At 39.5% G+C, this 23,433-nt stretch overlaps 2 protein-coding genes across 10 annotated transcripts in view; both read right to left on the reverse strand.

Annotated features, from left to right (window-relative positions):
- TRIP11 (thyroid hormone receptor interactor 11) overlaps positions 1-668 on the reverse strand; it is a 63,550-nt gene extending 62,882 nt beyond the window's left edge. For 3 of the 4 annotated variants that reach the window (XM_061181185.1, XM_061181187.1, XM_061181184.1), the window contains exon 1: positions 162-668. In XM_061181185.1, coding sequence (XP_061037168.1) covers positions 162-300 — 139 coding nt within the window. In that variant the 5' untranslated portion in view covers positions 301-668. The remainder of the gene's footprint in view (positions 1-161) is intronic. The other variant, XM_061181186.1, reaches the window with a different exon arrangement.
- Positions 669-12,700: 12,032 nt separating this feature from the next.
- The window catches only part of ATXN3 (ataxin 3), a 31,342-nt gene continuing 20,609 nt past the window's right edge, over positions 12,701-23,433 (reverse strand). For 3 of the 6 annotated variants that reach the window (XM_061181190.1, XM_061181195.1, XM_061181193.1), the window contains 2 exons: positions 17,947-18,032; positions 12,702-13,509 (listed from right to left, as the gene is read on the reverse strand). In XM_061181190.1, coding sequence (XP_061037173.1) covers positions 13,415-13,509; positions 17,947-18,032 — 181 coding nt within the window. In that variant the 3' untranslated portion in view covers positions 12,702-13,414. Of the gene's footprint in view, positions 13,510-17,944; positions 18,033-22,592; positions 22,647-23,433 lie in introns of those variants that run through there. The other 3 variants (XM_061181191.1, XM_061181188.1, XM_061181189.1) reach the window with 2 other exon arrangements.

Genomic DNA, 23,433 nt, shown 5'->3' on the forward strand with positions numbered 1-23,433 from the left:
CGACCCCAGTGGTCTCTCACTAGAGAAAATCGGTTAAGAGGCAAAAGGAGGAGTGACACTCCTCTGGACCTGTCTGCGTCTCGTGACAGATGGACTTGGGGACCAAACGGACGCTCCCAGGGTCCCAGTAAACCCCTCCCTCCCATCGCCCCAGCTGTTACCTTCCACTTCCTCCGTGCCCTCCATCAGCATATCCTTCGTAAAGTTTGAAATCTGGCCAGTGAGGGAAGCCAGGCTGCCCCCGACTTGACCCAGGGACTGGCCCAAGCCGGAGCCGAGGCCCCCAAGCCAGGACGACATCGCTGCGGGTTATAGAACAACCTGCTCCAGCGTCGTCGGACGACCCAGCCAAATGTCCTCGAACCGCTGTCTCCGGGGGACCGGTCCAAATTACAACACTCAGGATTTGATACGACAGGGGTTCCTAGGCAACGCCGGCTTCGGGGACCCCCACCAACCGCCGGGCTCTGACTAGAAACGCAGAGGCCTGGCCTGGGACTTTACCAGGGGCCCAATTCCAGTGACATGGGCACCCCCGCGGGGCCTCCGCTCATTCTCACGACTTCCCACAGTCCGGGTTAGGCCACTTCTTCCTCTGCTTTAGTGACTTTCCCCAGTTCCATTGGCAACTCCTGCCAACTCGACGCCGGCAGCCATGACACCCACCATGAACGCGGCAATGGATCATAGAGAGGGGCCGCGATGGCGTAGAAAGGCCCTGCAGAGCCGCCGGACGTGTCCTTGGCGCAAGGGAGCATGGGATCTCGGAGGACCAAGTGCGGCCGCGGTGGCCGCTGTCTCCAGCCCAGGGCAAGGTCGTCTTCCACGTAGCCTGCCCGCTTTGGCAGCAGGTGGAAGAGCGACCGGAACCCGCTGCGACGCTGCGCTTTCGGCCGACCGCGGCTGGATTTCAGGCAGAGCCGACCCTCGGTGGGTGTCCCCCAAAGCCGGCGTGGCCTGGGAAGGGAAGCCCGTGGACTCTTACACTGTTGGTGAAACCTGAGTGTTTTAATTCTGACTACACTCGCGAAGGCAGCGGTGCGAGGAGATTGGGCGGAGACCCTCCACCGGACAGGAAGTGGACTTTACATAACTTATCACACGTATACAGTAATGATTATTCTACACCCTGTCAAGGGCCGCTCTGTGCCCGGCACTACGGTATTAACTAAGGATACACAGAAGGGATGGGTTGCAAATTCAAGTGTCCAGGCAGCAAACATACTTATATTGATTACCTTCATAATGGAAATATTCTCTGCTGGCTTTCCAGCTCACAGCTGATACCCTGCCTTCTTTAATATACGAAGAGCTTTATTCATGAAGCCAACCTAACCCATGAAGTTGAAAATACAGACAACCTCTTTTCAAAGTAACTTTTTAGAGGACAGTATGCCAACTTAATACAGAAGAAAAGCTCTTCTAATGTGAACTCTCCTAAGGTATTGGTGGCACTAGCCCTGCAAGGCCCCACCCCTCCCACGGTCCTCAGTTACACAAGTTGGTGCACACCCCTGTGTCCTGAATTGCTTGGTTTCCTCCCTAAAGGAAAAAAAGTCACGTGACTTACAGGCATTTGCTGCGGTGGTACGTGAACACACACTACCTGGCCAGAGAGACTGCCACAATTTTTACTTTGAAAAGAGCAGGATAGGTCTGCAGGTCTTTTAAGCGTAGCACCAAATATACCAGCATCTTTCTCTTCGATTTTATTCACAGCAGGGGCCGCCACAGATTTCATTTCATTTCATTTGTGAATGGAACATTGGGAATGACTCCAGTATTTGAAATCTGATGGCACCTAGGAATAGTAGCCCTCCCAGAAATCTGGATGCTTTTCAAATAAAATTTGCATCCCGTTCTGGAAGTTTTTATTAAATGTTTTCCATGTAGTTTTTTGAAAGGCATCATTGCCCAGGGATTAGATGTGCAGACTCTGGGGCCTGACTGCCTGGATCTTTCATTTATTAGTTGTATGACCTTGGGTAGGTTACTTAACCTCTCTGTGTACCAGTGTCTCATTTGTAAAGTTGGGAATGATAATAATAGTGTCTACTGGGCAGGGTTGTTTGGAGGATTAAGTAAGGTAATTTTTAAGTGCTTGGAACAGTGCCTGGTACGTGGTGAGTTCTATTAAGTGTAAAGTTTTAAAATTGTGACATAAAGGTGACCTGCAAGTTATTAATGTGTCTCCCATTATTCTGAGCACCAGGGATACAGCAGGAGAAAAAACACGAAGTCCCTGATCTCGTGGAGCTTGCATTCTACTGGGAAGGAACAGATGAGAAATAAAATGTAATAAATATAAGACAGGTGGCGATGGCTGCTATGGGGAAAATATAAAACAGGGTAAGAATGATATGGAAGGGATGTGGGGAGAAATGGCCCTTGTAATATTGTAGAAGGTGGTCAGGCAAGGCCTCACCGGTATGGTGATATTCGAACAGAGACTTAAAGGAAATAAGATAATGAGACATGTGGGTATCTGGAAAAGAGCAGTCCAGGCAAAAGAAACAGCTGATGCAAAGGTCCTGAGGTAGGAGAATCCTTGCCAGGTTAGAGGATTAGCAAAAAGGCAAGGACGGCTGGAGCAGAGTGGGCTGGGGAATGGTGGTAAGCAGTGAGGACCAAGGAGTAAGAATAGGAGAGGGCAGATCAAATAGGACCTGGTAAGCCAGTGTAGGAACTCAGAGTAGAATGAGGGATTGCTTTGAGAAAAGGAGCCACGTGAACTTAGGACCTAATTGGGTTCCTGGATGACAGTGAAAAGTTTAGTGTAAATCAAGCTCTTATTTCCTACAGGTGTAAGTTCTCTGGAGTGCCATTTCCATAAACTCATGTTGTGCCATAAAGATACTGCAATTAATGAAGAAAACAAACAAAATATATGTCTTCACATCATGTATTAAGTTATTAACATAAAAGCTATGTCCTAAAGTCCTCCTTATGGGGGATTGTTTTCAGTGCAATGGACTATGGTCCGAGAGACTTAAAGTCTGGTTCTGATAAATAGCATGATATGATGTTTGGGATGTGCTTCAGAAAAATGGGGACAGGGTAGGTGAAACAAGAATTGTCAGGACTTGATCATTGTTGATGCTGGGTTATGGGTACATAGGGGTTCATTATACTGGTCTTTTACTTTTGCACAGGTTTGAAATTTTTTATAATAAAAAAAAGACATACAAGTTTGATGAAGTTTGGGCTGAAGACACCTCTTCTTTTTCTTACCCAAAACCCCTGTAGCTAATAAGGGTGTTCATCATCACTTAATGAGTAGCAAAATCAGCCCAGCAGTATCAAACATACCACATCAGACAGAGCCCATGAATCTGCATGGCTCCACGTGGTGGGATCCAGGCTGCCCAGCTGAAATTCTGAATTTAGGATTTTTGTAACCTCAACAGGTAGAAGATTTTTTTAAAAAGCTAACAACAACAACAACAACAAATACTATCAACTGCAAACTGGTTTCCATTTCTCGAGGCAGCATCACGAATACTTCTCTAGGGAGAACAGTTCCTTTGTTCTGATGAAACCATCCAAATGTTTTATTTATGCAAATGTGAAGAAAAAATACCCATTTTTTAAAGTAGAATTTAAAATATTAGTTTGATCTTTCCCTCTGAATTTCTAAATATTTTGCTTATAATTGCCATTTTCTCATTAATTTTAGACATTACCTTCTCTCTATTACAGAAAATAAAAGATTTAGCAGTCTTGTATTACCACATGCCTGTATTTCCCTTCCTTCTGAGCTCCCAATAGAGTGATATCATAATTATTGGTAACATCACTAATTATAGTTTACTTTATATGACTACATAAGTGTCGTTCATTGCTGAGCCACATGGTGTGCTAAGATTACATTTCCTTTATTTTTCAAACTTCTGTTCTTCCTGAAGTTAACAAATTCCATCTTTTAGATTTGCACAATTTTCCGTTATTACAGAATCACTAATCCTTCTAAAACTTAGCAACAGAATTGTAAAACATGCTCCTAATTCTTCAAGAAGGTATCAAGAATTCTATTATTTGCTTAGACTCAGTCCTTTCTACCCGGAGTCCTCTGTTTCCCTGCTCCACTCTCCCCTGACCTATTCTCTGGGCCTTGTTTTTCTTTCCGGAACCTCGTAGACGCTTCCCTTTATCTGTGATGCTCTGAAATTAATAATGATGTGCCTTGGGGTGGGTTTGTTGTTTCATTAATTCTGTTGGGGACTCAGCAAACCCTTTCAAAAACCATGTCTTTTAGTTCTGCAAATTATTTAAAACACTTTTTATTGATGAATGGCCCCTCTCTAGGGAAACAGCTGCTTTTCGGATATTTTTAATCAACCCTCCTGGTTTCAGTCCGCATCTCACCCCCACCTTCCACGATAGTTGTTGCTTCATGTCCTGTGTACTGCTGCATGTCGTCTCTTTAATACTTAGTATGCACCTTCCTCAGTTCTGCTCATTCCCGTATCAACTTTCTCCGTCTTCCAAAGAAAAGTTCACATCTCTCTTCTGCTGTTGCCTCAACTGGCAGTGACTGCTAATTGTTCCCCAAAGTCTGTTCTCCCCTTTGGGCATAGTAATTGAACCGTCACTTTTTACCTGGACGATGGTACAGTAAAAGATGCCAGTGCCCCTCCTGATCCCGTCACCCCTTTACCATTTTCGTGCACACCTATCCTTGGGGTGCTTTTACGCCCAGAAGTCAGCACCCATTTCTCTTTGGCAGAGGACTGCCTTCAGGCTGCCAGAGCCCACATTGCCTATGCCCAAGAGAGCTGAAACACGACCTTGTTCAGTAGCGTTTTAAAATGACACAACTCCCCTGCCCACGGTGGGACATCTCTAAGATGTGACTATACTTCCTCTGGACCTGTCTGCAAGATTGAGGCTCTGTTTACTGTTACACCCTTGCTTGGCTTCCTTTTCTTATCTCCCACCCCCCTTTACCTGTTCCATTTCTTCCTGGGAGCACTTTTTTAAAATAGTTTTCACTTATCTCAGGGTCTGCCTCTAGGGTGCTCAAGCTAAGACTCGTGACCACCCAGAATGAAAAGCACCTTGTAGCTAGGAGTGGCCATGCGATTCAGTTCTGGCCCATGTCATATAAGTGGAAGTGGTGTGTGCAACTTTCAGGAGGTAACCTTAAAGAAAGGGCACATGGCCTTTTCCCACCCTCCTTTTGCTTTCTGATTGCTGGAATGCAGATGTAAGCATGGGCACCATAGCAGCTGTCTGAGATCCATGGGTTGACATTAGCAATGGAAGCCATGTATGTAAAGCAAGAATACGGAAAGCAGATTCCTGACACTGTGTGATGCCCTATCAGCCCTGGACTGGCAATCTCTACATTTCCTGAAGATGAGAGAGAAAAAAATTTGTAGCGTGTGAAGTCACTGTTATAGTAGGTTTTTCTATGACAGTCAAATCTAATCTAATGAATTCATCTCTTCTGCTGGTCTCTCTGTACTTATGAGTTTATATTTTTTTCTTTACTTTCATTTATGTAGTTCCTTTTTTAAAAATTTTATTTATTTTTGGCTGCGTTGGGTCTTCATTGCTGTGCGCAGGCTTTCTCTAGTTGTGGCGAGCAGGGGCTACTCTTCATTGTGGTGTGCAGGCTTCTCACTGCGGTGGCTTCTCTTGTTGCGGAGTACAGGCTCTAGGCACGTGGGCCTCAGTAATTGCAGCACATGGCCTCAGTAGTTGTGGCGCACGGGCTCTAGAGCACAGGCTCAGTAGTTGTGGCGCACGGGCTCAGTTGCTCCGCGGCATGTGAGATCTTCCCGGACCAGGGATCGAACCCGTGTCCCCTGCACTGGCAGGCGGATTCTTAACCACTGCGCCACCAGGGAAGTCCCTTTACTTTCATTTAGGTGGGATTTTGGAAGGGAGTAAATACAGTGATCAATCCTATGTATTTTTTATTGTGATAAAATATACATAACATTTACTGTTTCTAAGTATACAGTTCAGTGGCATTAAGTACATGCACATCGTTGTGCAATCATCACCATCCATCTCCAGAGCACTTTTCATCTCCCTGAACTGAAACTCTGTACCCATTAAATAGCAACTCCTTAGTCCCTACTCTACCCAGCCCCTGGCAACCACCATTCTATTTCCTGTCTCTATGGATTTGACCGGTCTAAGGACCTCATAAGTAGAATCACACAGTAATCCTCTGCACTTAACTAAAAGTCCCTGGGAGACGATTCAGATGATTGTTCAAAGAGCTAAATCTGCTTTGGGCCTGAGAATGTTTTCAGTGTTGGAGACAGGGCTGCCCCTGTGCAGAAGAGAAACACAGCTTTTGGAGAAAACACATCTTATTTGGAGAAGGCATGAAAGGTGTGGGATCACCTCATTCCTGGCCTCTGGCACTGGGTTTGAGCCACTTTAGAGGGGTGAACACCAGAACCCAACTGAACGATTTTCTGAGAGACTCAGCAGGACTCTGGGTACCAGCAGAGCTGCTCAGGGCCTGTGTGACAATGTGTGGTTTGGGGCTGAGACAAGGCCATTCCACTCGCCTTTGCTTGGAACTTATGACCCATCTGGTGCTCCAAGGATTAGACGTTGTTGAGCGTGGCAACTTTTGCATCTTATTTTCTACCAGGTTATTGCTGGCATACAAACAAGCTATTGGTTTTTGTTGACTTATTGACCTCCCTCATTAGTTCCGGTAGCTTTTCAGTTAATTTCCTTGTGTTCTCTAGGTGTACAATCATATCAGCAAATAATTAGGCATCATCCTTTCCAATATTTACACATCATCATTTCATATGATAACATGTTGACAGTAATGGAGGTTCACTTAAAGGTAATTGGAGTGACAGGCCTAAAGAGCTTTGGGAAAGCTGGTTTCAAAAACAGAGAGGCCAAAGGCCAAGTGAACAGGTAAGATGTTACGGCACATGCTTACATGTGACATGATGATGTCCTGGACTAGAAGTGGCTGAGAAAGGCCACAGGGAGCTACTCAGATATTAATCACTACAAGTGATGATGGGGATTGACAAGCAAAATATCAATACAATGCTAAGTTTTCAAAACGGTAGTTTCTGACAGTGATGAAAAATACTGCATAAATATAACGGGAAGGAAAACAATATGCACAAGTGGGAAGTGGGAGCCTTGCCTAAAATTCTGATCTGAGATAGGCTAAGCAATATACCTTTAGTGTTAAAAATTCAGTTTTTCGGGTTGCTTAGGGTGGACACTGGCATGGAAGGCTCTTTGGTAGAAGATGTAGTTAATGGGCCTTTTAAAAGATTTTAAAGTGGGAAGTGGGAGCCTTGCCTAAAATTCTGATCTGAGATAGGTTAAGCAATATACCATTAGTGTTAAAAATTCAGTTTTTCGGGTTGCTTAAGGTGGACACTGGCATGGAAGGCTCTTTGGTAGAAGATGTAGTTAATGGGCCTTTTAAAAGATTTTTTTTAAAAAAAGGCTTGGGATATTCTAGAGGAGAGAATATTCTAGAAAGTGGCATCAGATTGTTTGGTGTAATAAAATATAAACACAATTCAAACTTATCTTTATAAAACTCTACGTAAGATTTTGCCTACATCCCAGTTCCAGCTTTTGTTCATTACCTGCTAGCCTCTCCAGCTACCTCTGTTCTTCAGAGACAAGCAACCACCTCTGCCTCAGGGTCATTGTGCTTGCTGTTTCCACAGGCAGTATAGTGGCTCCTCATTTTTCAGGTGTCTGAAAGGCACCTCTGCAGAGGCCTTCCTTGAAACCAGTCTGAAGCAGCACTGCCTCCCAGTCACATGCTATCACATCGTCGTTTCCTATCTTCCTATCTCACAGAACAAGCATAGCTCTTAACATGTTATGAAGCCATGCTCAGTAATTCAGATGTTTCCTCTGCCTAATGGCCAATCAGAATGCAAGCACCAGCAGAGCAGAGTATCTTAATCATGGCTCTGTTCCAAGAACCCAGAACCATGCCAGGCACAAGGTGAACGCACACAGGTCTTGCTGAGTGAGTGAATGAATAAGGAATTGGTTTTCTCTTGTAGCCCGTGAGACAAAGGGTGGTTGGGGATCCTGACCCAGGGAGAACTGGAACAATCTTGAAAGAATAAGGTCCAGAGAAGGGCGGCAGTCCAGTTGAAAGAGAAAGTCCTCACAGCAGGCCAATGACCTTTAGGGACAGGGATACCCAAGGGGCAAAGGCAAAGGGGCAAAGGAGAGTGTTAGGGTGCCTGGGGGTGAGAAAGAACTCGGCTTCTTTGAAGACCTATAAGGAGGCCTGCTAGGACCATAGTGTGAAAAGGGGAAATGTCAAGAGTAGAAGCATTAAGAGGTCAGCTGGACCCGAACTACCTATAAAATTAAACGATGAGCATTGGCGATGCAGACACAAAATGGTTGAAAGGATCCTGAAACACGCAAATCTTCAGGATAAGGACAACCCAAAATTTGCCTATCCTTTATAAAAGTTCTTAGCTAACCATAAAATGGGCATTCAAATCAACTTGTACGTTTCATAGGGCCCACAGGTGATGTTGATGAGATGAGTCATTTGGTGGCATCCAAATTCAATGGATTGGTCCTTCTGAGGACTAAGCTATGAAGTTATGCTAAAAAGATGCACGTGATCAATTTGAAATTTTTGTTTCAAAATTTGTGCCCAACCCTAACTAAAGCTAAAATGGATATACAACCCTCATTGTAAAACCCGAGGATTCTATAACCCTCAATCAGTCCAGGTGGATTCCAATTGTTAGCCTGGTGTCCAGAGTTAGATAAAATGAGGAAAAATGGCACTCTTAAAACTGTCACTAATGTGCTTTGCTTGGCTCTCAGGGTTAAAAAAGCAACTGAGCCAACATTTTAAAATCAGATTTCAAATGAAAATATGGAATTCTTAGCCTCTCTTAGAAAAGATCAGAGGATCCAGTAACAATGGGCCTTCTGGCAGCAGTTACTGTAGTTGGAATGGAGAATCAGTGGCTTCCCCTGACCTGCTTCTTTCATCACCACATCCATAAAAAAATGCTTCTCAAATTCACTCTGCATGTGAATCCCCTGGGGAATCTTGTTAAAAATGCAGGTTCTGATCCAGTAGGTGGGAGTGTGGCCTGAAACGCTGCATTTCTGAGAAGCTCTGAGGGTGCAGATGCTCCAACCATACTTTGAATGCAAAGTTATAAATTAACAATAAACACTAATAAAAACATAAGTAAAAAAGCAAACATTATCTTTATTTAATAATCTTTGATATTTAAAATACAACTCATCGAACATCCACATTAACAACAGTATCCTCAGTGTTCAACAGTGCTTTGGAAGCCCGGCTTCTCTAAGGACCAGACAGGAAGGCCTGTGTGTGTATTAACGGCAAAACAACTCAGACAGAGGAGCACACACAGAAGGGCTGCAGAGTTGGGTCCTGAGCAAATGGCACTGCCACAGTGCACTTGTGTCATGGCCAAAAGAATGCTTTTTACTTCAGATGTTTTTTGGTAGTTGAATTTCAAAGTTTATTTGTACAGAACAGTAATTTTTAAAAAGTTATTCCTAGTAGTCCAGTGTTGTAGAAATTACTCACATTCAAATGTATGTTTTCCTCTTTAAAAAAAATTCCTGAAAACATTCACCTTTGAAATATGAAGGAGCCAAGTGAAGTGCTTCCTAAATGAATCAGGCATTTCCACATATATTTCACTAATGCTTCCCATTCCTAGTCTATGAATCCATAGTCTTAAAATATTTACTGATACACTATTATAATTAAACATGCCAATTGCTATAAATTTAGAAGTGGTTACTAGCATTAATTCTTAAAATGCCAGACCATTTTGCAAAAAAATTAAAATAGCAGAGGTTTTCTTCAAATTAAAAAACAAAAAGATAAAAATTCAAGAATTAACCAACCATGTCAATAATCTTCTCATTCATAAGAGCAAAATGGAACAAAAATATTTTATGTATAAGACTTTAAAAAACAAGTTGGTTCATCTCTTTAGCAAAAGATGCTGGTTATAAATGGACCAGAAATGAAGCAAAGTTTTTATTTTGAAAATATGAAAAATTACTTACACTGCTGAAATGATTAGTTAATCCAATCTGATTTTTCTTATTTAAGATCACATCTGTAACATCTCCATACTTGGTAGGGCCCTGCTACAACAAACAATTTACTTTGAAAGTAGTGGCCATAAACCTCTCCAATTGCAGATGAAGTTTTTAATAGAAAGTCATCAATATTAATAATTGAATCCTCTTAAGCATTTAAAACATCAAGATTTATTTTTCATTCTAGGCTATTTCAATTATTATCATTATATTTTGCTTATGCACTGAGAATCAATCTTTTTTGAATTTGCACAGGTCCAATGGGCCAATTTTAAGACATTTAGTAAATCTTGGCACTAACATGATACTATTTAAAAATAGTATCAAACATGCAGACATTAAAAATGTGACTTAAGCTTTTACTGGCAAAAAATTTACTTTATTTGACTTAATATTAAATGAAACAATGTAGACTATGGGTAGTTTTGCCTATAATGATCCTCAACTAGTTGAGTTTTTCCTCATTAACTTTGGCATGAATAAAGTCTTAATTAAGAAAAATTAAGTTTTAAAGAAAAAAAGCACCTCCTTAAATATTCTGCGAATTATAAATTATTTGGCCAAGATCTTAGAGCTGAAATACAGTTTACCTGCAGCAACCTTTTCAAACAATTTACATTACTGAAATATTCGTATGTTAATTACTGTAAAAATGCACATTGATGGTTTAGATCAGATGTTAACTTCTCTGAATTTTTAAAACATAAATAACTACTTATTAAATCCATGACATCTATAAGTATGAAAGTGTTATTTCCAAAGCTTGTTTAAACTTTACTTATAATGCTAGCATTGTCATGGTATGTATTTTATCCCGGTAATACAAATTATACATTAGAAAAATGATACTAATAGTTTAAATATTAAACATTAAGGTGTTCCCAATTGGTAAAACAGAATGGAAATCTTTATATAAATAAAGTTCTTGGCAGGACAGTTATCGTGAATTTCATTGTTCCTGACTTTTGCAGGTGGTTTAAAGTAAACAGCACTTCCTGATGTGTGAACTATATAGCTTTGTGTAACTTTAAAATTTTCTTACTGTGGTTATGAGCATTGGCATCTTTTCATACTGGCCAACTGATTAAGAAATGGAATCTAAATGTTCAGTTAAATATATGCCAATCCACACAAGATGGCAGTTCACTAGTGATTCTGAATCTGCCTGCCAAATATAACAATTTCACAACTAAATAAACACATTCAAATATATCCAGTGTGTGCTCAGCCCTGCTTTAAAAAAATCCCTAACAAACGAAGGTCAACATGCCACATTTCTTTAAGTGCTTTAACAAGGGTGTGTAATATAAGAACTAACTCTAACCCTAACTCTTAAGGTTAAAACTTTTAAATGTATATTCATTTTCTCGTTTTTATATTAGGTAGCTCATCAATTCAAATATATGAAAAGTTTAACGTAATTTTTCAATGGGAAAAGATACGGGCCAAATATCCATGGAAAATATGACTAGCATACTTGGGATAACTACAGAAATGTCCAGTCTTAAAATATTTTGGTTTGTAAATCTTAGGGAGTAGTATCAAACTCCAACATCCCTTGTAGTTCTAAAGTTTTGTAATTCTTCTAAAACATTTTCAATTGTCAAAAGAAAACTTTAGATTTTAAAAGAAAACCATCTAATTTTATGGAAGGGAAACTTCAGAAAACTTACTTGGCACAAAATAATGACTAAAAAAAAATCTGTCTCTATCCAAGAAGAAGCTATTTCATAATCATAAATAAAAGGCAGTTTTTCATCTCTTTTCAGTTAGCAATAAATCCTACATCAAAAATTTTTCCCTGATAAAATGTGTGTAGCCATACACCAGGATACGGCAACATATCATACTTTAATTTTCTAAGTTGTCCGCTGAAATTTCTTCTTAAATTTTAGCTTATGAACAATTCAACAGTCAAAAGGGCTTCAAAAGGGGATGGAGAATGAAGGAAGGGGAGTAGATGACAGAATTTAAAAGGCCCATTTCAGAGAGACATGATTAATTTTCACCAAAATCATCCCACTGCATTGACCCAGCAAGAAACTCTGCATCCCAATTAAAGAATGTTTATCAAAACTAAAGACTTTCTTATTTACAGACCCAGTAAGTACTGTGACTTCTGTAATTCTAAGCTATTTAAACATGATGCACGTGTTAAATCACAGTATAAATTTAAACGTAGTTTTGTTGTTAAATTATTTTCATGTTCTAGATCATTCTCTCTGGCAAGCTATACCTACTAAAAGATGTACAGCAGAAGCAGACATCTGCACTTCGTCACTCAATTGTAAACAGAACAGACAGCTCCAGTCACAAGAGGAAAAATAAAATGAAACTGCTGCTAAAATTGAAGGCCAAATTTTATCTATCATACATTCATGGTGGGCACTGGATGTTGTTTTGCAACAGAAGGAAACTTGCACACTATGCTTCTCCTATTTTTCTCAATTGGAAAAGAAAAGGAAATAACAAGGTGCAGGAAAGAGGGTTACAACAAACCTATAAAGTTCTGACATAACTGAGAAGACATTCACAAAGCATTTGGGAAAGGATGTGCTCACACATTAACAAAATTCTCATTTATTCTCAAATACTTGTGCAGAGCTGATTTCAGAGTTTAGGAATGCACCAGAATCATGAAATAATGATCCCATCTTAGAGGGCTTAAAAAGCAAAACCTCAAGAAACATTACCATCTTTCAAAAGAGTTGTAGAAAGTAATGAAAACCACGTAGCAGAGAAATTGTGATCAGAGAAAATAACATGAGAAAACACCCAAGTGCACAATACATAGTCAGAGGGTAAACAGCTTATCCTTCTGGAACTGTTACTATTACCAACACAGAGGAGAGACACTGTCCTAAAAGGTTAATTTGGTTAAAGAGAAATAAGAGCAACTTTTAGATGATGAGAGTCAGCCAAATTCCCTATGCAGAAGGGTGGAAAAGAAGATAAAATGTGGGGGAAAAGTTCTGTGGCAATAGCTGGTTATAATTAGTTGGTCTGCAAAAAGATCCAAGAAAAATGCCCTAATTTTAAACATGTTAGATATTGCACACTCAAAAAAGAAAAAAGAACATTTAGAAAACTATTTTAAATTTCTTTAATTGCTGAATGCCTCTTTGGCTAGTGTTTGGAGGATCATTATTTAGTCCTACAACTGATGTATTTTTCACCCTCTCAGCTTTTTGTTTGCAAACCACCTAAGTCTTATTTCCTCTGTTGAAAATTGTTCTCTTTGACACATTACCAAAATGGACCCTATGCTGTAAACACACAGGACAATATTGGAAAGACTGAATATCTAAATGATTTGTGAAAGGTATTATTTTTTTCCTTCTGTTTTGAAATTACTTCTAACAGTTTCTAAAGACATGGTCACAGCTGCCTGAAGCATGTCTTCTTCACTCATAGCATCACCTGTTGGGGATAAAACACATATTTCTTAGAAACTTCTAGAAAATTTCCAAAGTCATCAAAAGGTAAGCTCTTCGAAACTGTTTGACTACTATAGTTTCCTTTGTTGATTTTGAAAGTTTACATACAATAAAATCCACTCTTTTATAATTCTGTAAGTTTTGACAAATACATAGAGTGGTATAACCATTATCACCACCCAGCTACAGAACCGTCCCACTGACCAAAAACATTCCCTCGCACTGCCCCTTTGTAATCAATCCCCAAGCCCTAAGTCTAGGCAACCACTGATCAGTTCTCTGCCCTACAGTTCTGCCTTTTCCTGCATGTCAACACAAATGGAATCATCATTATGTATGTAGCCTTTCAGTATGGCATCTTTCACTTAAAAGCATTCAGCTAAGGGGAAGAAAATTTAACTTTGTGTCTATCGATGATGAATTAGTTAAAAAAAGTTTGTTTTGAGAAATAATTATTTACTCACAGGAAGGTGCAAAGATAGTTCAGAGAGGTCCTGTGTACACTCCGGCTAAATTTCACCTAATAATTAAATCTTACATAACTACAGCTCAAACCTAAATCTGAATATTGGGACTTCATCATACATGTAGATTCGTGTAACCACCGCCACCGCAATCAAGACAGAGAACTGTTATGGCACCATAAAGATCTCCCTCCTGCCATCCCTTTTTAGTCACACCCACCTCTCTTCCCCCCCACTTTCCCTAACTGCAGGCAACCACTAATTTGCTTTCCATCTCTATAAATGTCGTTTTTAGAATGTTACACACATAGAATCATACAGTATGAGATCTTTTGAGATTTTTTTTTGCACTCAGCATAATGCCCTTGAGATGCATCCAAGCTGGTCCATGTGTCCACAGTTGGTTTCTTTTTAATCCCGAGTTGTATCCATGGTATGGAGGTACCGCAGCGTGTTTAACCATTCACCTACTGTAGGACATTTTTTTTTTCCAGTTTTTGATCATGACAAATAAAGCTGCTATGAACATTCGTGTACAGGTTTTTGCATGGATGGAAGTTTTCATTTCTCTGGTATTAAATGGGAATATAACTGCTGGTTGCATGGTCAATGTATGTTCAGTTTTTATAGAAATTACCAAATTATTTTCCAGAGTGGCTATACCAGTTCAAATGAAAGTTAGAAATCTTACCTCCCTTTACTTTCCCCTGTTTATAACTGCCTTAAGTATTTCCTATATTTTACGCTAAAAACCAAATCAATGTTACAATTCTTCCTTCAGTCGTCAAATGTAATTTAGAAAACTGAAAAGGAAAGTCTATTGTGCTTACCCATATTTTTATTCTTTCTACTGTTCTTTTTTCCTTCTTGATGTTTCAAAATTACTTTTTAACAGTTCTGTTTAGAGAACTTCCTTTAGCCATTATTTTCCCCTTCATTCCTGAAGAAAATTTTCATGAATTCCGGGTTGAGACCTCTCTTCTTTCAGCACTTGAAAAATGTGTGTCACTTCCTTCTGACCTCCACGATTTCAGATGAGAAATCTGATGTCATGCACATTGCTGTAGGCAAGCTGTTTCTAGCTGATTTTAAGATTTTTTTGTCTTCAGTTTTCAGAAGTTAGACTACGATGTGTTTTGGCATGGATTTCTTTGGGTTTATTCTGTTTGAGGTTCACTCAGCTTCTAGAATCCGTAGGTTGGTACCTTTTGCCAAATTTGGCAAATTTTCAGCTATTATTTCTTTAAATACTTTTTCAGCTATACCCTCTTTCTCATCTTCTGGAACTCCCATGGCACAAATGTTAGATCTTCCCCACAGGTCTCAGGCTCTGTTAATTTTTTCCAGTCTAATTCTCTTTGTTGCTCAGAATGGGTAATTATCTACTGTTCTGTCTTTGAGGTCACACTGATTCTTTCCTATGTCCTTCCATCCACCTGTTGGGTCTGTCCACTGAGTTTCAAAATTTCAGTTATTGTTATTTTTCAGTTCTAAAATTTCTATTTGGTTCTTCTTTATATCTTCTATCTCTTTCTTAAGGCTTTCTATTTTTTTCATTTGTTTCAAGCATGTTCATTACTGCTCACTGTAGCATTTTATGATGGTTGCTAATTTAAAATCCTTGCCAGATAATTCTAACATCAGTGTCATTTTGGTGATGGTGTCTACTGATTGTCTTTTCTCATTCAAGTTGAAATTTTCCAGGCTCTTGATGCGACAAGTGATTTTTAAGTGAATCCTGGATATTTTGGGTATGATCTCATACGAATGTGAACCTTATTTTTTTTTAATAAATAAATAAATAAATTTATTTATTTATTTTTGGCTGCGTTGGGTCTTCGTTGCTGCACGCAGGCATTCTCTAGTTGTGGCGAGCGGGGGCTACTCTTTGTTGTGGTGCGTGGGCTTCTCATCGTGGTGGCTTCTCTTACGGCGGAGCATGGTCTCTAGGCACGTGGGCTTCAGTAGTTGTGGCACACGGGCTCGGCAGTTGTGGCTCGCGGGCTCTAGAGCGCAGGCTCAGTAGTTGTGGTGCACGGGCTTAGTTGCTCCGCGGCATGTGGGATCTTCCCAGACCGGGGCTCGAACCCGTGTCCCCTGCACTGGCAGGCGGATTCTTAACCACTGCGCCTCCAGGCAAGTCCCGTGAATCTTATTTAAATCTCCTCTTTCAGCAGGCCTCCTCTGACACGAGCTCCAGTGGCAGAAAAGGGGTGCTGCCCCGCTGCTTCCAGATGGGGAGAGGGTGTGTGTGACCACTACTGTTGAACATCCGTGGGAGTTCCGGCTTCCCACTGATACCTGCCTGATTGGGAGGGGTAGGAATGCCTCGTTACTGCCTCTCACTGGCACTGTGGGGGTGGTCTCCTCATTACTGCCTCGAATCAGTGACGGCCTGATTCTCCACTACACCTCTTCTGACATCACCCAGGCGACAAGCCAGAAGGATGCCTCTTTATCGCTGGGTGGAAGTCCAGGCTCCCTAAGACCACTGACACCATGGGAAAGGGGGCATCATTGTCTCCTGGAGGAAAAGAAAATCCCAGCTCTCCACTTGGCTTTTTCTGACACCACTCTGGCCCGGAGAGGCGGGAGATGTGCCTCATTACGTTACTTGGCCTTTGCCAATGGGGTAGGGTGGCAGTAGGACCAGTTTATTTACCTCGTCCAGGCTGGCTGGACTAGAGTGTTTATTATCTAAAAGCTTTTGTCTTGCCAAGTAGTCCCTTTTGGCTCCATAGAGCAGGCTTTTCTTGGGGCAAAAAGAAAATCCAGAATACTGACCACTATGTCTTCCTCTGGTCCTGAGCTTCCCAGCCAGTCTGTCTTCTACCTTTCAGATCCTTCTTCTATTTGTTTTATACAAATGTCCAGGGTTGTTAGCTATACTTAGCAGAATGATCAGGAAAAAGTACCCATTCATTCCTTTTTCTTGCTAATAGTAGTCCACTGTTTGGATGCAGCATTTTCTGTGGTATGTACCAGCTGAAGGGCAACATGTGAGCAGTTTCCAGTTTGGGGCTGTTATGAACAAAGCTGCTGTAAGGATTCATATACAAGATTTTGTGGGAACCTGTATTTTCTTTTCTCTTGGTTTTATACCTAGCAGTGCGACTACTGGATCACATGGTTAAGTGTACGTTTAAGTTTTTAAGAAAATACTAAACCATTTTCCAAAGTTGCTGTACCATTTTACGTTCCTACTAACAATGTATGAGCCCCAGTTGCTCTGATTCTTGCCGCATTTGGTATTGTTAATTTAATTTTTTTATTAAGCCATTCTTGTAGGTGTGTAATGGTGTCTCATTGTGGGTTTAATTTGCATTTCCCTAATGACTAGTGATGTTGAGCACGCTTTCATGTGCTATTTGTCATCCATCTATTTGGTGAAGTGTCTGTTCAAATCCTTCACTCATCTTTTTGAATTGTTTTCTTATTTTAGTTTTGAGAGTTCTTTACATACTCTACTTAAAAGTTCTTTGTCATGTACAGTTTCCTTCTCACTCGATTTCTACTACCAATAATTGGCCAAAGTTTAAGACCTATTATTAAACCAAGGCCTGAGGAGTAACTCTAGATTTCTTTGTTGTAATCCGGACTACACTCAGGTGTTTTCAGTTTTCCCAGCGGTAAAATGAACTTATTTTCCACCTACTAATATTCATTATCTCTGAGAAACTTTTGGAGAACGTACAAATTACTGTGAAGTTGCAAGTGATCTTTACAATTTTAAAGCAAAACATTGCTTAAGTGCTTTAAGGGCACTTAAGGATACACTAAGGAGTTAGCCTGCTCCTGAATCCAAGAAAGTTTGGTAGATTACAAATTCCTTCAAGAGTTTCAATATAATGAAAGCGAGGAGAAAAAAAAGCCTATAAAGCCAAAAATCACATGGAGTCTGGGTGTCAAACAGAGCGTGCAGGTAACAAATGGGATGTACAATCAGAGAGGCGTACCTAGATCACTGTCAAGTGCTCCTGAACTTGTGTTCGGCTTTTCACGTGGATGTCCTGGTGGATCTTGCTGCTCCTGCTGCTGCTGCCTGAAACATTCAAGAGTGAATGTGTATTTAAAAAACAAAACCTAAGAATAAATATGCCACGAGAAAAAATATTCACGTGGAAGATAAACGGTTCCACAAAACAGAAGAGTCACTGGCATGAACACCACAAAAGAAGGCAAGAGCAATCAGTCTGATAGAAAACAAACTTATGGTTACCAAAGGGGAAGGGGGGGAATAAATTAGGAGTTTGGGATTCATAGATACACACTACTATCTATAAAATACATAAACAAGGTCCTACTGGATAGCACAGGGAACTATATTCAATATCTTGTAATAACCTCTCATGGAAAAGAATCTGAAAAAGAATATATATATCTAAAACTCAATCACTTTGCTGTACATTTGAAATTAATACAACATTGTAAATCAACTATACTTCAATTAAAAAAAAAAGAGCAATCAGTCTCATATAAATTACTGAAAAGCATCACAGTGCTGATCCTAGAAAACTTAGAAAATTCGAATTTATCAGGCAAATGAATGGGTAGGTATTTTCACCACAAAAATAACACATTGTACAAAAGGAGTCACTGGTAGCTATTTTTATGCAAATGTATTGGTTTACAGATCCTTAATATTGATGGAAGTCACTGAAAATAAGCACCTTTGAGAAGATAAAGCATCTCAAATTACCATGTGAGTTAACTTGACCTTTCCATGGCTGGCTCCTTCTTGCCACCAGATCTGGGCTTCAGCATCTTCTCAGAGCTCCCGCTCCTGACCACCCCGCCTAAAGCAGCCACCTGGCGCCCTCACGCGCTCATCACTCCATTTTAATTTTCAGCATAAACTTATCACCATCTGATATTCTTCTGCCTGTCTCCCTCTTTACAGTGTCAACTAACAAGAGCGCAAAGTTTATCCTGTTTGTTTCCCCAGTGCCTAAAATTGTGCCTGTCACCAAACACTTGATGAATGAAAGAAAACAACTATTTAACCTGCATTATCAAGTTTCAGTAATACCTGTAGCATTAAAATAAGTTCTCCCTGTATTTTTTGCAAAAGGAAAATCAATGTCATAATCCAAATATTAAAACATTTAAATATGACAGTTATGATATAAACATGTAGGAGAATGTCCTTGTACTTAGAAAATAGACACTGAAGTATTGAGAGATGTAATGGGAAACTGTGTCTGCAAGTTATTTTCAAGTGGTTCAGAAATATCAACAATTAGGGAATCTGGGTGGAGGGTATAAGGAGCTCTGTGAACTATTTCTGCTTTGACATAAATTTTAAATTATTTCATATACGTACATATGTATATGCTAAAAATTTAAAAACCAAAACGTATAAACATCTGACAATCTAAGCAAGAAGCTATAGCTTTCAAAAAATGCTTAAAAGGATTTTTAAAGGAAGCAGAATTTTAAAATGACCAGTAACACTATGAAAAGAATAGCATATTTTTTTCTAGGGTCCCTCTTAATCCTGTGTTTTAAATATGAGCAACAAAGCAAATTCAGCCAGTGGGACTTTCAGTTTCTCCCTGTTGGCCTTTGAGCCAGACACTGACGTGTGCATGGGTTTATGACTCTGGTGAGCATGGCTAATGAGGGACACATAGGCACTGGGCTCCTCCTAGCATACCCTGATTCTGGAACATGGCACAAGAAAGACAGGCTGTGAGGAGAGGAATTCCTGGCACATCCTCTCCATGCCCTCCTTCCCCTCCATTCAAGAAAGTATGTCAGAATGCAAGCGAGTGACTGGTGAGACAAAGACTTTAGAGGGATAACCTTTATTCTACTTTAAAGTGAGAAGTAAATCAACTGCCAACCTTGAAACAATTCTGACCCCTTTCGTATGTGATGACACTGTAAGATGGAACATGTTCAAGTAGCAAATCAGCATCCATTCTCACTGTGCCTTCTAATGTGCCTTCGGTATGACAGAGGCTGGGAAACTCAAAACTACATGTCTTAGATTGCTTTATAGCTAGGATTCTGGTTACCAATTAAACACTTGCATGAGATTTACAAGGCCGATGAGGCACAGCCATCTTCCTGCCGCTTTTGTTGTTCTCTGCTGGCAAGTAAAGCCATGGAGATGCCAGTTCCAGAATTCTGCTTCCTGGCAGTTTCAGTGGGGGCCAGACTTCAGGTTCCCTCGTCTAGGCAACTGTGGTGGCAGCTTCTTGATGCTAGGATCACAGCTAAAGCAGTGTGTTCTTAAACTTCATATCCTGATTCCCCATCACCCAACTGGGGCAGCGTTGCAGCTCTTCCAACAAGTTGGTCTGTGGTATTCTGGAGGCCTGGCCTACAGCGTGCCCCTCCAGTTCTTCCCAACATTGTGTAAGCCCTTAATTTATGTATTAAATTCTTTTCTGCTTAAAACATCTCTAAGTCGTTTCTGTTTCTTAAACTGAACCCTGATAAACTACGCCACGCCACTGAAGTGGTAGCTCAAATATTAGGCAATCAAAAAAAATCATAGCAATCCATGGCTATGAAAACATTTGTTTCCCTCCTTGTTGGGAAACACTTTTTTAGTGACAGAAAGAATCTGAATCATTTCAGAGCTACACCTGGAGAAGGCATTAATAACACTGACATATACCTGTAGGCTACTTCACAGTTTACAGAACAGTTTTACACACTGCCTCATCTGATGCACATAACATGCGAGTTAAGGTTTTACAATGACATAGCTGACACAGCAGAGTTTTTCTCAGGGTTTTATGATAGGTACCATGGATTTGGAGATTACCATTGGAAAAAATATCATGGCTACGAAAATATCAGTTAACAACTCTTACTCATAAACTATGAATTTGTAACAGGTAGACTTTCAACAGCATTTTCATGCTTAATGCATGAACACTGTGGCTACTATATTAAGTGTGAAGCTTCAAACACTCTACAGGAAAAAAAAAAAACGTATAAATTTCAATGAAAAACAAATTAGCACCAGGGTCAGTTTGGAAAGGATCAGAGGGAAGAAACGGCTCCATAACCTTAGAGCCAAGTTCTCCAAAATAGAAGCTATTGAGACAAGGACCCATATAGGTTTAGTAATCAGGAATTCTACTGAAAGGCAAAAATTAGTTTCTCAGCTCCTTCACTAATGAGTCCTACAAGATTCTGAATGCTAGCCAAAGTTAAAAAGAAACCCCAAGAAGTTAGCTCTTAACTCTTCTCAGCAACAAGTAACTGTGTAAAATATTCTCTAGTTCTACTCAAGTTCTCACCAGTATTTTCAAGCCCAAACCAGGAGGCAGAGGATAGTAAGCCGAAGCTGGAAACCATCACGGTACTTTCTTACCCAATCAACTACCCCCAGTCAGAAAGGAGACTCAAACATTTAAAAAAGGGTGCAACGTTGAATAAAACACCTGCATTAGTTACAGCTGGCATTGCGCTTGTTGTAACTTACTTAGTCATTATGGAATGTTACTGCATTATCCTTTATATTCTAAAAAGTTTAACTCATTGGAAATTCTACATCTTTAATCCAAAAAAATCTAAAAAACTTTTTTTAAAAAAAAGAGGGATTTGTTTTTATATTTTAAAGACACTTTCTTTTTCTTACACGTACTTGTGAATTTTATAGTTTCTCTATAAAGTGTGTCTGTTTGGACCATTTTATTCTGGAAAAAATTGAAGTCTGAATAAAAGCATGGCAGAAGCATCACTTGGAAACTGTTCTGGAGAGCAGTTTAGAAATCTGTACCAAGGCCTTAAAAATGTTCATGTCCTTTAACTTAGTAGTCTGAAATTCTCAGAATAATTAGCAGCAATGATGAGAGATTTGAGGCATAAAGTCAATACAAGGATTGTTCATTGCATTATTAATTATAATAGCAAAAATCAAAAGGTTCATAAATTGTGATACATAAATTCATTTTATGAAATATAGCCTATTACAAAGAATATTTACTATCATGGGAAAATGGGTATAACTGATATACAATATATGGGCGTTTGTGTGACTAGAAGCATGCGACTGCCAAAACACTCCAATCAGTTATTAAAGGTAGGATTATTTTTTTTTAATTTAGATATTTCTAAAAATAAATTTTCCAAAATATTATTTTTTATCGAATTAGACATTTAAAGCTATTTTTAGCAATAACTAGATAGTTGATGATATTATAGAACTACCATTAATAATTATCATGTGATAATTATTCCATTATTGTATGACAAGAGCATTTCTATATTAAGAAAAAAGCATATATTTTAGAGACACACACGGAAATTAATACAGATGCAGTATGATGATTTAGATTTGTTACAAAATAATCCCACCCTGGGGGTGGGAGAGCAGAAAGTATGGGAGATGGGGGCATAAAAAAAAACAAGATGACCCATGTGCTGATATCTGTTAAATCTGGGCAACAGATAAATAGGGGTTCCTTATGCTGGTTTCTCTACTTTTATATAAATTTGAAGTTTATCATAATTAAAAAATAAAAAAAGTTAATTTTAAAATTTAAAAGGGAGTGACAAGCACTAATAAGCACTATTTTGAAATTTTATACATAATTAAATCCATTAATCTATCACTGAATAAAGACTAGAAATATCTCACATTAAGAGGATGTCAGTTGATCAGAACTTTCCTTCATATACTTCTGAGCTGTGACTTAAAAAAAAAAACAGAAAACAAAGTAAATATTATCTTCATTATACCATCAAATGTAAAATGCTCTAACATTTTAGATACTACTAAAGTACTACCAACTCTGATGTGTACGAGTCTTCTGAATTGCAGAGATGCTGAAATGTGAAAAAATGTGCACCTTAGAATTGTTGAAATATAGTAAATAACAGGCCAGACTCAGCCACTGGCCTTTGTGTTCTGACCTGGGATCAGAGGATCTGAATATCATTATAGATCTTGTGATCTTAAGATGAAGTTATATCATTAAAAAAAGAAAAAGGGATGAAGACTTGTGAGTGACAGTTACTGGAAAGTATAATTTTATAGGTGAAACTTCTATTTTGAAAGCACTTATAAACCTGGGCACAAAGTTAGGTTTTAGGAGCTGATGATTCAGATTTATGGTTACCCTCATGTCCCTGATGCTGATGGGCCTGCAGTACCCCCCTACTGTGGCAATGAGTGGAGCAATTAACCATCACCTCTATTTGGGGGTGTGCTCCCCTACCGCAAATGCTGTTTTTCCTATTAATTCACAGGAGAACTTTGCAGTGTTGGTCAGGTAACCAAGAAGTACATTCAAAGGATCATTAGGCTTTGCTCTTGCCTTGACCCAATTCCATTTTCCTTTTGATGATGAATTTTACAGGGTTTCCTTCACCCTATTTCATGTAAATTTAATTAGTACTGGGGCAAACTTTTCCCCTAAAACTATATTTGATTTCACAGTTTACTAGCTACAAATTTTTTAAAAATACATTCAAATGCT

This window comes from Eubalaena glacialis, chromosome 2, assembly GCF_028564815.1.
Source record: "Eubalaena glacialis isolate mEubGla1 chromosome 2, mEubGla1.1.hap2.+ XY, whole genome shotgun sequence".
Taxonomy (NCBI): Eukaryota; Metazoa; Chordata; class Mammalia; order Artiodactyla; family Balaenidae; genus Eubalaena; species Eubalaena glacialis.